The sequence below is a fragment of the Electrona antarctica genome (assembly GCF_951216825.1).
Source record: "Electrona antarctica genome assembly, chromosome: 13".
Classification (NCBI taxonomy): Eukaryota; Metazoa; Chordata; class Actinopteri; order Myctophiformes; family Myctophidae; genus Electrona; species Electrona antarctica.
This window is the reverse complement of record NC_136794.1, coordinates 39,313,398-39,328,816: the sequence shown is the minus strand read 5'-3', so window position 1 is coordinate 39,328,816 and position 15,419 is coordinate 39,313,398. Positions and strand designations below refer to the sequence as shown.

The 15,419-nt window shown below is 44.5% G+C and overlaps 1 protein-coding gene across 1 annotated transcript in view; it reads left to right on the top strand.

The window, feature by feature from the left end:
• Positions 1 to 6,215: 6,215 nt before the first annotated feature.
• asmt (acetylserotonin O-methyltransferase) overlaps positions 6,216 to 15,419 on the top strand; it is a gene marked incomplete at its 5' end in the record, with an annotated part of 38,504 nt that continues 29,300 nt past the window's right edge. Inside the window, 4 exons of the mRNA XM_079517782.1 lie at positions 6,216 to 6,323; positions 7,682 to 7,859; positions 9,629 to 9,758; positions 11,264 to 11,332. Coding sequence (XP_079373908.1) covers positions 6,216 to 6,323; positions 7,682 to 7,859; positions 9,629 to 9,758; positions 11,264 to 11,332 — 485 coding nt within the window. The remainder of the gene's footprint in view (positions 6,324 to 7,681; positions 7,860 to 9,628; positions 9,759 to 11,263; positions 11,333 to 15,419) is intronic.

The following is a 15,419-nucleotide window of genomic DNA, read 5'->3' as shown; positions in this document are numbered from 1 at the left end:
ACATCCTAAACCTCTACCAAAGTGTCAGTCATTTAACTGGGAACCCTCTGGAGGTCAACTCCTTTGAGAGCCACTGAGTTAGATTGTCTATGCTGCCAGAACGCCTCTACTCCGTCTGAGCGGTACTGTACTGTACAAGCCCTCCTCCCTGGCCTGTGTGTCTGTGTGTTAGGCTGTGCAACAGTGACACTTGGTGGTGAATAAACGCTATTTTTGTGCTTGGACCCAGGGACACAGACAGCCCCAGCCCCACACAGCTGTCTATAGGAGTGGTTGCACCACTCAAAAACAGACTGCTGTTACAATGAGAAATCTGTGAAGATTGAATGCTGACTATAACTATATCATACTTTATACATGGCTTTAACTTGTTCTCCTTTTGCAGAGGGACACAGGAATGACTGATTTCCATTTACAGTACAGTAGCTGCTGCGTCAAATATCTTTCTCGACCTCCTTGTTGTGCAGAAATATGCTGAGAACTGGTTGCCAACACACTCAGTCAACTTGTTTGAGTTGTTTTCTGAACTTATGTGGCTCTGTTTGTGAGAGATGGGTGGGTTTGTCTTGTGGTTTATGGCCAGTGACGTAATTGACTTGTAATGAAATCAATAAATCCCTTATGGCCACTGACGTAATTGACGTAATCGATTGATTCCCAATAATCGGGAGCTTATTGTCGCAAAATTTTGCATTTTTTAGCTAATTTTGCTAACGGCCGATGTAATCTTCCTAAAACCGGCCGAAAATCCGCGCGTGCACGGTCGATCGCGCACGCGCGTGATCGCGCATGCATCGCTGCGTAAAATGCGATGTTTTGGGCTTGATTAGAGCTTAATTTGACTTAGTTATGAAAAAGACGATGATAGCTTAGCATTCCGGACATCTTCCATTGTGGCACACTAGCAAAGCTACTGCCGGATATTTTGATCCTAACCGGATGTGGTCATCGTTCACTCGCTCCTTTTGGTCAGAATCGGCAAAATGGTGACGTTACCGCCACCATCAGGACTGATTGTCCCAATACTATGGTCTTGCCCCGTCAGAATGAGATATAGTGTGTATATCGCGGATTTTTCTATTGGCATTAAAAAGACAAATTAAACATTTGAAAAATGCTGGCTGAAGAATCAATCCACTGTTAATTAGGCTTGGCCACAAGAGGGTTAAGACAGTCCAGAAATACCTCTTGACGGGAAATAAATAGCTTTCTTTTAGTCATGGATGTCACTGGTCTGGGGACCCTCGGGGTTCCTTATCAAGGTCTGCATTCCAGTGTTGTTTTTGGCAGCATATTTTAGTTTGAGTCATAGTTCTTTCTTCCAGGAAATAAAACGTCTGGGTTTCCGAGGCTAGAGTCATAGTCTCTTGAATAGTTTTCACTTAGTCATTTCATTTTAGTCACCCGGAATGTTTTAATGTTAGTCTAGTTTTTTTTTTTAATGTTTTTTTTTTTGTGGCTTTCGCCTTTATTTTTATATATGTTATGGAGGGACAGGCAGTAGGCTGACAGGAAATGGGGGGGAAGACATGCAGTAAAGGCCGTCGGGATCGGGGGTCGAACCCACGGCACACTGCCCACGGCACCTTGGCTGGTAAGCCAAGGTGCCTGGACCACTGAGCCACGGCCCAGGCCATGTGTTAGTCTAGTTTTAGTCGACTAAATATCATACGATTTTAGTCGACTAAATCTACAGTTGATTTAGTCGAACAAAATGTATGATCTACAAGCTCACGTGTTGCAGCGCGACGCGTTGTGGGCTTGTAGATCGGCTATTTTCAGAATGCAACCAAGTGTATAATGACTTATAGTGGATCTCTTGTCCACTAGTTCCTTCCTAACATTTTAGTCTTAGTTTTAGTCATCATAGCTTATTTTTTATGTACTTTCCATGTAGTTTTAGTCGACGAAAACAACACTGGTGCATACCAAACTGGGGGATGTCCTACAAATGAAACCATTGGGACGTCAATAGGGATAAAGTGCTGTTTTGGAAACCAGACCAGTTTCTAGTGGAAAGCCAGTAGAATTGTAAACATAATTTAGTGACTGATCCATTGCCTTATTATTGATGATACAGTTGGTCAAAGAGTTATTCCTCATTTCATTCTGTGCGCAGCAGGGACACATTTCAATGCTGAACTGACATTGTTTGTTCAGTCTTTCTGAACAGTCATCATTGACTAGCGCATGTCTTGCACACGTTGTTTTATTTGTTAAATAAAATGAAAACCTGAAAACTGATACTGGATTTGTTTCCTTTGTAGTGGCTGTACTGGTTAAATACTTTTTGTACTATAAGGTTCATTGTCTAAATGTTTATTTTTATTTTTTTTCTTGGTTTCTAAATTCTTTCAGATACTATAGGCTATCTATATCGATCGATGAATCTATACAGCGCTGAAAGAAACCGACTAACATTCATTCCTTTTTGTGAAAAGCAATTATTATACTCTAGAATAGACTTCACGTCTGGTACACAATAGAACTTGAATGTGTGATTTAAAAGCATAAAGGTCAACTTTGTTTTGTTTGTTTGTTTAGTTTTTTCAGCCAAGGTTCATGTTTTTGGTTATTAGAGAAAGTAAAAGATGTGTGTTACTGTTAATTATCTTTACAACGATTTTAGCTATTTTTGACAGGGGGCGGGGGCATTCGAACAAGTGGCTAAGTACTAGTAGTAGTTAAGTAAAACTTTTTATTTTTTTACAAAATGTTAAATGTTAGCAATTTCTTCATTATTTATTTACTATAGTCCTAGACCCCAGGAAATTAAATCTGGCCAGTGGCCTTTTCTGTGTGTCTGAACAAACAACTGACTGCCATTGACCATATGCAGACCGCATCCATCTCACAGCAAGGTGCTAACTACAGCTGCAACTTCCCATTGACAGTCAGCTAGCCCATTCATCCAAACAGAAATATGGAAGCAGTGAATCACCACACAGGGGCTGAATCATATCTGTGTGTGTGTGTGTGTGTGTGTGTGTGTGTGTGTGTGTGTGTGTGTGTGTGTGTGTGTGTGTGTGTGTGTGTGTGTGTGTGTGTGTGTGTGTGTGTGTGTGTGTGTGTGTGTGTGTGTGTGTGTGTGTGTGTGTGTGTGTGTGTGTGTGTGTGTGTGTGTGTGTGTGTGTGTGTGTGTGTGTGTGTGTGTGTGTGTGTGTGTGTGTGCGTGTGCGCGCGCGCTAATGAAGTCCACAGAGAAGTAATTAGGAGTCAGATTAGCCGCAGCCTTTGTTATGCCATTTTGGGCGGGAACCCCTTTTGGTGTTAGCATTATGTTATGCTTTAGCTATTGAAAAATAGCAGATCTACAAGCTCATAGCGCGCCACCGAGTGGCGCGCTACGAGCTTGTAGGTCTGCTATTTTTTTTTTAAATCGAAGAACGACTGACATAGAAACATAGCTTTTTCAGAAAACTGTCAGGATGTAGAAGACATTTTTTAGAATCTGATCTCAGGTCAAAATGGGTTATTTCATCAAGGCAGTGTGTGCTGACTGTGATAGTCCACGCCGGTGTCATTAGCTTGATATTACTAATGCAGTCTCACAGCCCAAGTGTAGTTATCCCGTTTAGACCTGAGGACGATTCTACAAATGTCTTCTAAATACCTGACAGTTTTCTGAAAAACCCATGTTTTACCATGTCAGTGGTTCTCAAACATTTTCATGTCAAGGACCCCCGAAAATATGTAATTGGCCGCCGACCCCCCATGTTGTTCCGGGGACCTCTCTCAGAAGAAGCAAAGATTTGAGTTTAAAAACGTTCGCTCGGAAATAATTTGAAATTCAAAGATTTGTGCCACGGTTTTTCAAAAATAGCAGATCTACAAGCTCGTAGCGCGGCACTCGGTGCCGCGCTATGAGCTTGTAGATCTGCTATTTTTCAATAGCTAAAGTCTAACATAATGCTTTAAAACACCAAAAGGAGTTCCTTCCCGCCCTGAGTGGGTTATCTCACCATATGGCACAGACGAAGACGCTTCATTTCTCATCGTCACGTATACGTGTTCAACAACCTCATGATCTCGGCTCCACTCCGCGTTCCAACATTTGGAACCCCAATAGTGCTGACCTCACTGAACCACTGCCCCGGGGTCAACACAGTCTGATTAAAACACGTGACGTCGCCACTATGGAAAGCAGTCTATGCGTGCGTGCGTGCGTGCGTGCGTGCGTGCGTGCGTGTGTGTGAACCAGTGATTGTGCCAGGCTGTGCTTGTGCATCATGCTATTTTTTGAACATCTCACAATTGTTTGAGGGGTGCTAGCCCCTCCTATATACAGCTTCAATGTTTGTCTTTCAACGATGCTTGTTTAGGAAAACACCATAGACAATAAAGAGAAATGTAATGTTTGTGTTGAGGACTAACATAAACATTAGCATTGCTTAAACAAACATTATGTTGTAATTGTTGTTGTAAGATGATAAGATTTTCATTTAGTTTTAGTCACATTTTAGTCACCTGGAATGTCTTAGTGTTAGTCTAGTTTTAGTCGACTAAATATCATAGGATTTTAGTCGACTAAATCTACAGGTGATTTAGTCGGCTAAAATGTGTTTTGGCGGGCCTTGATGCCGTAATGACTGATTTTACACTTACACCGCAGATCTACGAGCCCACAACGCGTCGCGCTGAGACGCGTTGTGAGCTTGTAGATCTGCTATTTTCAGCATGCAACCAAGTGTAAAATGACTTATACTGGATCTCTTGTCCACTAGTCCCACATTTTAGTCTAGTTTTTATCTGTTGACGAAATTGTCCATATATTTAGTCTTATAGTTTTAGTCATCATAGCTTAGTGTTCATTTAGTTTCCATGTAGTTTTCGTCAGTGAAAAAAACGACGAACATTTTGTTCGTCTTAGTTTTAGTCGAGGAAAACAACGCCGAGGGGGACCTATAGTATAGAGCCAGCTGGCGGACTCTATAGGTCAACTATAGGTTTTAAGTTATATATAGCAAACAAGGCTGCAGTGTGTTTCCGAGAAGAGTTATTTCTTTGTAGTCCAGTAATAATGTAATTTGACCTCTAACTAATTGCAAAAAAACCAAACTCAACTGATTTTGCATCTTCAATATATCCTGAATAACAGAAAGAAAGTTGCCTGGAATTGTCTGAGGGGAAAGTGTTGAAAATGGCCTGTACAGTATGGCCACCATTGACATCCTATTATAAGGCAATATTTTCTACATTTCCTTATGCTTTAAGTAGCATGTGACATATCAAACTAGGTTGTTGTCATGATGCTGAAGCCATTCCAAGCATTAGTTTTGCATAAAAACACTCATTGGGCTAAATTTGGCCATAGCAACTTGCCAAAATGTAATGAGGTCAGCACATTTGGGCAAGTTGCTATGGCCAAATTTAGCCCAATGAGTGTTTTTTTGCAAAACTAATGCTTGGAATGGATTCAGCATCATGAAAACCCCCTAGTTTGATATGTCACATGCTACTTAAAGCATAAGGACATTTAGAAAATATTACCTTATAATAGGATGTCAATGGTGGCCACACTGTAAAGGCTATTTTCAACACTTTCCCCTCAGACAATTCCAGGCAACTTTTTTTTCTGTTATTCATTATATATTGAAGATGCAAAATCAGCTGAGTTCGGTTTTTTTGCAATTAGTTAGAGGTTGATCCTGTATTTTCCATAGATTTCCTGTACTATTGTATGATTGCAGTCTTGAGCCTTGGAGCTATAATCTGGGTTATCTGGCCGTAATCGGCTTTAGCCCACTACTACTCTCAGTGTCTGCCGCCCGCAGGGTGGGCAGTTCAAGTCCTCCAGTCTAGCCCATTCTGGGCGGGAACCCCTTTTGGTGTTAGCATTATCTTATGCTTTAGCTATTTCAAAATAGCAGATCTACAAGCTCATAGCGCGCCACCGAGTGGCGCGCTAAGAGCTTGTAGGTCTGCTATTTTTTTGAAAAATCGAAGAACGACTGACATAGAAACATAGCTTTTTCAGAAAACTGTCAGGATGTAGAAGACATTTATAGAATCTGATCTGAGGTCAAAATGGACTAGTGTCTGTATAAAGGGTCTCCCGGCCGCGGGACACGTACGCATAAAGAGGGGGGTCTTATCTTACTGTCTTGTCACAGACTCACAGAGCCGGCAGAGAGCTTCAGTGGACAAGTAGAGCTACTTCGGAGGAACTAACTCATTCTTAGAGGGGTCACTGACTCTTTCCTCCGCGCCTGATGATGGCTGACTCTCCTGGAATGAATTTGTCAACGCGGGCGGCAGCAGCTGCGCCTGCAGGCTACCCCAGGAAGATTCTGGGTTATATGGAGGGATTCCTCGTCTCAAAGGTAACGCATGTTGCACGTCTCGTGCAGTGGTTCTATTATATGAAGATGGGGCCGGCAGTGGCTCAGGGGTTAGAGTGACTGGATGGTAACTGCAAGGTTGCCAGTTCGAACCCGGGCTCCCCCAGAGTCAGTATCGAAGCGTCGTTGAGCAAGACACTGAACCCCTAATTGCCTCCTGATGTGCTGGTTGGTGCCTTGCATGGTGTGTGTGTGTGTGTGTGTGTGTGTGTGAATGGGTGAATGTAATGCACAATATATGTAAAGTGCCTTGGATAAAGGCGCTATATAAATGCACCATTTACCATGAAGAATAACAACAAAATAAAAAATAACAACAACAATTTTAAATCATTTCAGGGGAAAAAAACAAAAAAGAAACAACTATGTACAGAGTGATGAAAAACCAAGGATCACCTGTTTAAGGGGGAAGGATAATTTCCTCTTAGGCCTGTTTTAAAAGATGTAAGTGATCTGCATTTTTTGAGGGAGGGGGTTGGGGCATTCCATGCCTGGGTGGAATTTACCCATATTTGTTTTGAAAGTGGGTGGTACCAGATTGTTGTTCACACTCCCTCTAGTGTTGTGGCTGTGGGTGTTTTTAGGTTAGTCAGTACTGAGGGCATTGAGTAGCCTGGCTTCAGCCTGAATCGCTAGCCACGCCCGTTAAGAAAATAATTTTCTGGTGCAGAAAACAATGTTGTGATCGCTTAAACTGCCCTCGTTGACACCACTCTTTGAGATTCTGGCCTGGTCAGAAGTCAAAATTAGGTCAATGATTGTTTTTAGAAGCAGTCCTATAGTAGTCTATATAAGGCTGTGTATAGTTAGGCTACATAGTTTTCTTACCGATTTAAATATGAGGGAGTCTTTCTGAAGAACATTTCGGTGTTAGTGTTCCCTGCCAAAATGTATTCTGAGCAGCCTGTGTGTAACACACTCCTCAATCAAGTCATACAAATCATTTTGATCTGGGGGCTTGTAGAAGGCACCAAGAGCTCCATCCTGCGCCACCCCTTACCCCGGCCTTATCCCTAAACTTATTTGACATTTTTTACTATTTTAAAACATTTACAAATAGCTCAACTAGCCGATCTACATCGACACGTTGTTAGCTTGTAGATCGGCTATTTGTACTATTTTAAAATGTTTTAAAATAGTAAAAAATGGCAAACAAGTTAAGGGATAAGAGGTAAGGGGTGGCGCAAGATATAGTGCCAAATATCAGGGGTTTAGCTTTTGGGGAAAATGATCTTTACCCAAACAGATTCTATGGAGTTGTTTCCTAAATCAGAGAGCACATATGACGTCAATGTTCCATTCTATCTTGGTCTCACTCTGTTCCCTTGTCCCGGTTATAGACACTGTTCACAGCATGTGAGCTCGGGGTGTTTGACCTCCTGCTGGGCTCACAGCGCCCCCTGTCTGCGGTGGAGATATCCCAGATGGTAGGAGCCAGCCTGGACGGCATGCAGAGACTGCTGGCTGCCTGCGCCGGGCTGGAGCTGCTCAACGCGCACTGCCAGGACGACGGAGAAGGTCAGTAACATAGAATGACCCACACAGAAACTGTGTGGTACGTTGTTGGGTCTTCCAATCTTCCATTGGTTAGCACTGACATGTGGTGCAACCTCTGCCTCAGCCATCTCCCCCCCCCCCTCTCTCTCCCTCTCTCTCTCTCTCTCTCTCTCTCTCTCTCTCTCTCTCTCTCTCTCTCAATTCAATTCAATTCAATTCAATTCAATTCAATTCAATTCAAAGGAGCTTTATTGGCATGAGAAAACGTACGTTTACATTGCCAAAGCAGAAGTGGAACAAGACAATCAAAATAGAACAATGTATTTACAAATTAAATTGGATATAAATAGGAATCAAATAAAGGTGTAAACAGAGCTGTGTTATATTAGCACTTTGGGTGATACTATCTTGTGAAACTATGAAAAATCATCCCCCCCCCCTCTCTCTCTCTCTCTCTCTCTCTCTCTCTCTAGTGCTGTACAGTAACAGAGAGCAGGCCGGTGTGTACCTGACACGGGGCAACCCTCTGTCTCTCTCTCTCCCTCAGTGCTGTACAGTAACACAGAGCAGGCCGGTGTGTACCTGACGCGGGGCAACCCTCTGTCTCTCTCTCTCTCTCTCTCTCTCTCTCTCTCTCTCTCTAGTGCTGTACAGTAACACAGAGCAGGCCGGTGTGTACCTGACGCGGGGCAACCCTCTGTCTCTCTCTCTCTCTAGTGCTGTACAGTAACACAGAGCAGGCCAGTGTGTACCTGACGCGGGGCAACCCTCTGTCTCTCTCTCTAGTGCTGTACAGTAACACAGAGCAGGCCGGTGTGTACCTGACGCGGGGCAACCCTCTGTCTCTCTCTCTAGTGCTGTACAGTAACACAGAGCAGGCCAGTGTGTACCTGACGCGGGGCAACCCTCTGTCTCTCTCTCTCTCTCTCTCTCTCTAGTGCTGTACAGTAACACAGAGCAGGCCGGTGTGTACCTGACGCGGGGCAACCCTCTGTCTCTCTCTCTCTCTAGTGCTGTACAGTAACACAGAGCAGGCCGGTGTGTACCTGACGCGGGGCAACCCTCTGTCTCTCTCTCTCTCTAGTGCTGTACAGTAACACAGAGCAGGCCGGTGTGTACCTGACGCGGGGCAACCCTCTGTCTCTCTCTCTCTACCTCTAGTGCTGTACAGTAACAGAGCAGGCCGGTGTGTACCTGACGCGGGGCAACCCTCTGTCTCTCTCTCTCTACCTCTAGTGCTGTACAGTAACAGAGCAGGCCGGTGTGTACCTGATGCGGGGCAACCCTCTGTCTCTCTCTCTGTCTCTCCCTCAGTGCTGTACAGTAACACAGAGCAGGCCGGTGTGTACCTGACGCGGGGCAACCCTCTGTCTGTCTCTCTACCTCTCTCTCTACAGTGCTGTACAGTAACACAGAGCAGGCCGGTGTGTACCTGACGCGGGGCAACCCTCTGTCTCTCTAGTCTCTACCTCTCTCTCTCTGTCTCTCTCTCTCTCTAGTGTTGTACAGTAGTAACACAGAGCAGGCCGGTGTGTACCTGACGCGGGGCAACCCTCTGTCTCTCTCTCTCTAGTACTGTACAGTAACACAGAGCAGGCCGGTGTGTACCTGACGTGGGGCAACCCTCTGTCTCTCTCTCTCTCTAGTACTGTACAGTAACACAGAGCAGGCCGGTGTGTACCTGACGCGGGGCAACCCTCTGTCTCTCTCTCTCTACAGTGCTGTACAGTAACACAGAGCAGGCCGGTGTGTACCTGACGCGGGGCAACCCTCTGTCTCTCTCTCTCTAGTGCTGTACAGTAACACAGAGCAGGCCGGTGTGTACCTGACGCGGGGCAACCCTCTGTCTCTCTACCACTCCATCCAGTACAACTCCAGGACCATCTACCTCTGCTGGCATTACCTGACCGACGCCGTCCGGTCAGTATGATATGCACGCACTCCTCCACATGTGTGTGTGTGGGAATAAATAATAACGAATCAGTGTTGTTTTTGGCGGCACATTTTGATTTTAGTTTTAGGAATAGTTTTAAGTTTAGTTTTAGTTGCATTTTAGTCACCTGGAATGTTTTAGTGTTTAGTCTAGTTTTAGTCGACTAAATATCGTAAGATTTTAGTTGACTAAATCTACAGTTGATTTAGTTGACTAAAATCTATTTTGTCGGGCCTTGATACCGTTATAATGATGATTTTTCACTTGCTGAAAATAGCTGATCTACAAGCTCACAACGCGTCACGCTTCGACGCATTGTGAGCTTGTAGATCAGCTATTTTCAGTGTAAAATGACTTGTGTAGTTATACTGGATCTCTTGTCCACTAGTCCCTTCCTAACATTTTAGTCATAGTCATAGTATTTGTCGATGAAATCAACACTGTCACCAGCACCAGGTATTCCTAAATGTAACCTCAGTAAGACTATGCCTAAAACTAACCTTATTCCTATACTTAAAACTATCCTTACCGTAACCTCACTAAAAATATGCCTATATAAAACTAACGTTATTCCTAAAAACTCACACAGTATCATTATTTTTATTTTAGTCCCTTGTATCAAAACACTTTTTGTTTTGGCCCCTGCACTGCTTTATCTGTTTATAACGAGTGCATTTGTCATGCTCAAGAGAATAAGTGCCTAAAAAAAGTAAATAAAAGTTGTGCTCAGCCTGGCAAAAACTGTTGTTGTGTCTAACTGCAATGATGAGCCTGCACCAACAAGGCCAAAAGTACCCTCTTATGGGATTTCAGCCCCTGCCTTTCTAACAATTCTCTGCATGTGCCAGGCAGGGAGTTCACGTTCATGGTGAATGTGTGTGTGAGTGACTGATATCATGTTCTGTGTGATGTCTTGGGGCAGAGGTTCGTTGTTGGCATTCAGGGAGTGTGTGCGTGCAAAGTTTGGCATCTACCGGGTTAAAGGTGCCGGAGATTACCTGGTAACAGACGGATGGACGGACTGTGCATTTTGTAAAGGCATGGTGGAGACAAAATGCATGTATTGTACAGTTTGGGGAAAAATGGGTGGGTGGACTCAGATTTTAATTGTCTCCCGAACTTGAAATCTCCTGAACTTGAACGCAGCATTTTGCATTGAACTAATTTGTTTCGAAATCCATGTCGTTACTTAAGAGTGCTGGGTTGCGCCCCGAAAATAGCTGATCTACAAGCTCGCAACGCGTCGCAGCGCAACGCGTTGTGAGCTTGTAGATCTGCTATTTTCGCTATTTTGGGTCAAAAGTACCCTCTTAACGGGATTCCAGCCCCTGCCTCTCTAAACATTCTCTGCACGTGCCTCGCAGGGAGAGTTCAAGTTCACGGTGAATGTGTGTGAGAGAGACATGCAGTAGCCTCGGAAACCCAGACGTTTTATTTAGTGAGACAGTGACTGATATCATTTCTCTGTGTGATGTTCTTGTCTTGGTCCCAGAGAGGGATGCAACCAGTACCACAAGGCTTTTGGTGTCAGCTCCAAGGACCTGTTTGAAGCTATGTACAGGTAAGATGGGTTCTTTATTGATTTATACACATACATTTATACATTATGCACTTGCAGAATACACAGACACCACACACACACACACACACACACACACACACACACACACACACACACACACACACACACACACACACACACACACACACACACACACACACACACACACACACACACACACACACACACACACACACACACATATTCCCCCCACCGCCGTTACACCTCAGTTCCTCTTGGTTGTGCTGCTGTCTGTGTGTGTGTGTGTGACTGTGTGTGTGTGTGTGTGTGTGTGTGTGTGTGTGTGTGTGTGTGTGTGTGTGTGTGTGTGTGTGTGTGTGTGTGTGTGTGTGTGTGTGTGTGTGTGTGTGTGTGTGTGTGTGTGTGTGTGTGTGTGTGCGTGCGTGCGTGCGTGCGTGCGTGCGTGCGTGCGTGCGCGCGCGCGCGCGTGCGTGCGTGCGAGCGAGCGAGCATCATTTTCATTCCATCTGTGTCCGCAGCCTCTCTCTCAGTCTTAGCCATGTGTCTCTGGGGGGAATAGTTGGCATGGATGAAGGGAATAGGTTGGAGAGAGAGAGAGAGAGAGGGTCAATGATGCAGTGTTCATTTCATCTACATTTACAATAATCCTTTATCTTCTTGACAATAATGTTCTATTGATTATCATATAATCAACTAACCTAGACATGTGTGACAGGTGAAAGGTTTGTCCTCGGGAGTGTGCATGCAACGTTTCAGGGCCTCTAGGGAGTGTGCTGTGCATGCAACGTTTCACGCAGATCGGTGCAGTTATAGGTAAAAAATTGAAAATCTGCCTCATGGTGGCGCTATAACAGGCCGTTCTGGAAAATGTGGGGCAGAGGTTCGTCGTTGGCATCCAGGGCGGACGGACGGACGGACGGACGGACGTCCGTCCTTCTTAGCTAATAGTTCTCTTCTGCCTGCCTGCCTGCCTGCCTGCCTGCCTGCCTGCCTGCCTGCCTGCCTGCCTGTCTGTCTGTCTGTCTGTCTGTCTGTCTGAGGACGGCTAATCCCCCCCGCCCCCCCCATTGCTCCAGAAACCATAAGGAGGCCAGGACATGTGAATCAGTGATATGTGTACATTAGGGAGTGGAATACGTAACCAACGGAAAACAAATCCCCAAAAATAGAAACCATGATGTCTAATCCTATAGCGCTCACGGGAACGTTTACAATGTACATTCGTTTGAGCGTTATCTGTCAGCAAAAGGAAACTTCACGAAATACCAGATCAACAAGCTCACCACGCGTCTCGTTGCAACGCGCTGTGAGCCTGTATGTACAGGGACTCCACTGTACAAACCTTTTCATGTCAAGGACACCCATTTAATGACATTTCTATCTCTGGGACCTCCAATTTAGATTGTAAAATCAATGTTATTTTAACTCTGAGAGTGTACAAATGGAACAGGTCAATTTGGTTCCATTTGTACACTCTGAGTTACAGACCCATAATGGTCAATTTGGTTCCATTTGTACACTCTCTGAGTTACAGACCCATAATGTTCCATTTGGTTCCATTTGTACACTCTCTGAGTTACAGACCCATAATGTTCCATTTGGTTCCATTTGTACACTCTCTGAGTTACAGACCCATAATGGTCAATTTGGTTCCATTTGTACACTCTGAGTTACAGACCCATAATGGTCCATTTGGTTCCATTTGTACACTCTCTGAGTTACAGACCCATAATGGTCCATTTGGTTCCATTTGTACACTCTCTGAGTAACAGACCCATAACGGTCCATTTGGTTCCAAACTATCATTCAGCCAGGGACCCCCTGGAACTCCCTCAGGTACCCCTGGGGGTCCCCGGACTCCACTTTGGGAACCACTGAGACTTAATGGATTCTCCTAGTGAGCTGAGCTCTGTGGAGAATCAAGTCGTGCGGTCCTTGAATGTGTTTTTGCAGGAGTACAGTATTGTGATTCATGGATAGCAGCAGTGATGACTCAGACGTATTTGTTTACTTCATGACTCAGACTTATTTGTTTACTTCTTCTTTTGCCATATTGCGGCAATTGCAGGCCTATCTATCCCATTTTGGACTGAGTTTGATTAAAAAAAAGGCTTCTAAATCCTAACATCTTTCTGAAAAACCCATGTTTCTATGTCAGTGGTGCTCAACCTTTTTCATGTCAAGTACCCCCAGAATTATCTCTATTGGGCCACAGACCCCCATCTCAAAATATGTAGTTCCAGGGACCCCCCAGAAGCAAATATTTTAGCTCTGAAATATATATTCAATGATTTGCGCCACATTTTAACGATTTTTCAAAAATATCTGCTATTTTTCAATAGCTAAAGTATAACATAATGCTTAAAACACCAACAGGGGTTCCCGCCCAAAATGGGCTATTCCACAGCCGGAATGCATCGTGTCTCTGAAACGCTCGGAGAGACAAACCTGGCACTGTGTGAAATAGAAAAGTCTTCCCGCGTGTGTCTTTGCTCTGCCCTCGTCCAGAGGTCGTTGCACAGCAGGCACTAAAGTAACAATGTTTGTTATCGTTATTTGGAGCTGCAGGCACGTAAACAAAAGCCTAAATACTTGCCCAAAATAGCAAAAACAGATAATCTGCAAGTTCACCTACGTGTCACATCGTAACACGTGAGCTCGTTGACCGGCTATTTTCTGTTTTTGCACGACACCATTTTATTGTATAGGCGTACGTATACAATTATAGTTTATCTCTTTCAATATTTGTATTGTTTTTTTCCACAAAATTATAAACATGCATTACATTACAAAGACACGTACAAAAAGGAAACAAAAAAAAGAAAAGAAAAACAAGACAGAATCAACAACACATGCCAGCAAACAGTAATACAGAAAACAGTAGCAGTCACGTATATACTCCCATCATACAGTTTAACTTTTTCTCATATAGTTGTCACACCCATACATATATTACTCTTTTCCATTCTTCTTTTAAAAACCTTGCAATTGCCTGGGCCATGGCTCAGTGGTCCAGGCACCTTGGCTGGTAATCCAGTCTGGCAGTGTGCCGCGGGTTCGACTCCCGATCCCGACGGCCTTTAATGCATTGCACTGTATGTCTTCCCCCCATCTCTCTCCCCCTTTCCTGTCAGCCTACAGTCTGTCCCTCCATAAAAATCACACCCGTGTGAACTGAGTGGTGCAACTCCCCCCCCTCCACCCTCTCTCTCTCCCTCATTAGCAGGCAACAGTGCAGCACTATCTCCCTCTCTCTGTTTTTGGCATGACAGCGCCCCTACTGGTACTCATGAGTCACACATGAGTCACACACATTAACACGAGTCACATGGGTGAACACGGACATTGCTGTTCCTTGGAGTGGTTGCACCACTCAAAAATATATAAAATAAGGGCGAAAGCCACAAAGAAAATGTAAAAAAAAACAAAAAACTTGCAATTCTCCATATGCAGTGCTTCCGCATGAAAGGGGGCGGGACTGCGACGCTCTATAAAAGGGGAGGGGTAGGTTGGCGTGGAGGGCGGAGACGAGTGGCGTGAAGGGCAGGGTCAATGTGTGTTTCTCCGCCTCCTGAACAGCTGTTGTTCCAACTCCATTTAATATCTGACTCATTATAATACTGAATGCTAGATGAACACAGGCTTGTTTCCAAACTTTCCATTCAATGGCGGACATTGTAAACAAAGTGGAAATGCTAATTTGGAACTGAAGACTGAAGAGAGGGAGGAATTATACAAAGTAGGGTGACATTGATGGTTCCAGGGGGGTCCCCATTCAGCAAAATGATTGATAGTATAGGCTACAGCCAGGAGCAAGATGAAACCTTACTGGTCTGTAACTCTGAACCTGGTGTAGCGTGTGTGTGTGTGTGTGTGTGTGTGTGTGTGTGTGTGTGTGTGTGTGTGTGTGTGTGTGTGTGTGTGTGGGGGGGTTGGAGAAATCTCAGAACTGCCAGAGACAAACACACTCCAGTGAACTGAAAAACACACACACACACACACACACACACACACACACACACAGACAGACAGACAGACACACACACACACACACACACACACACACACACACACACACACACACACACACACACACACACACACA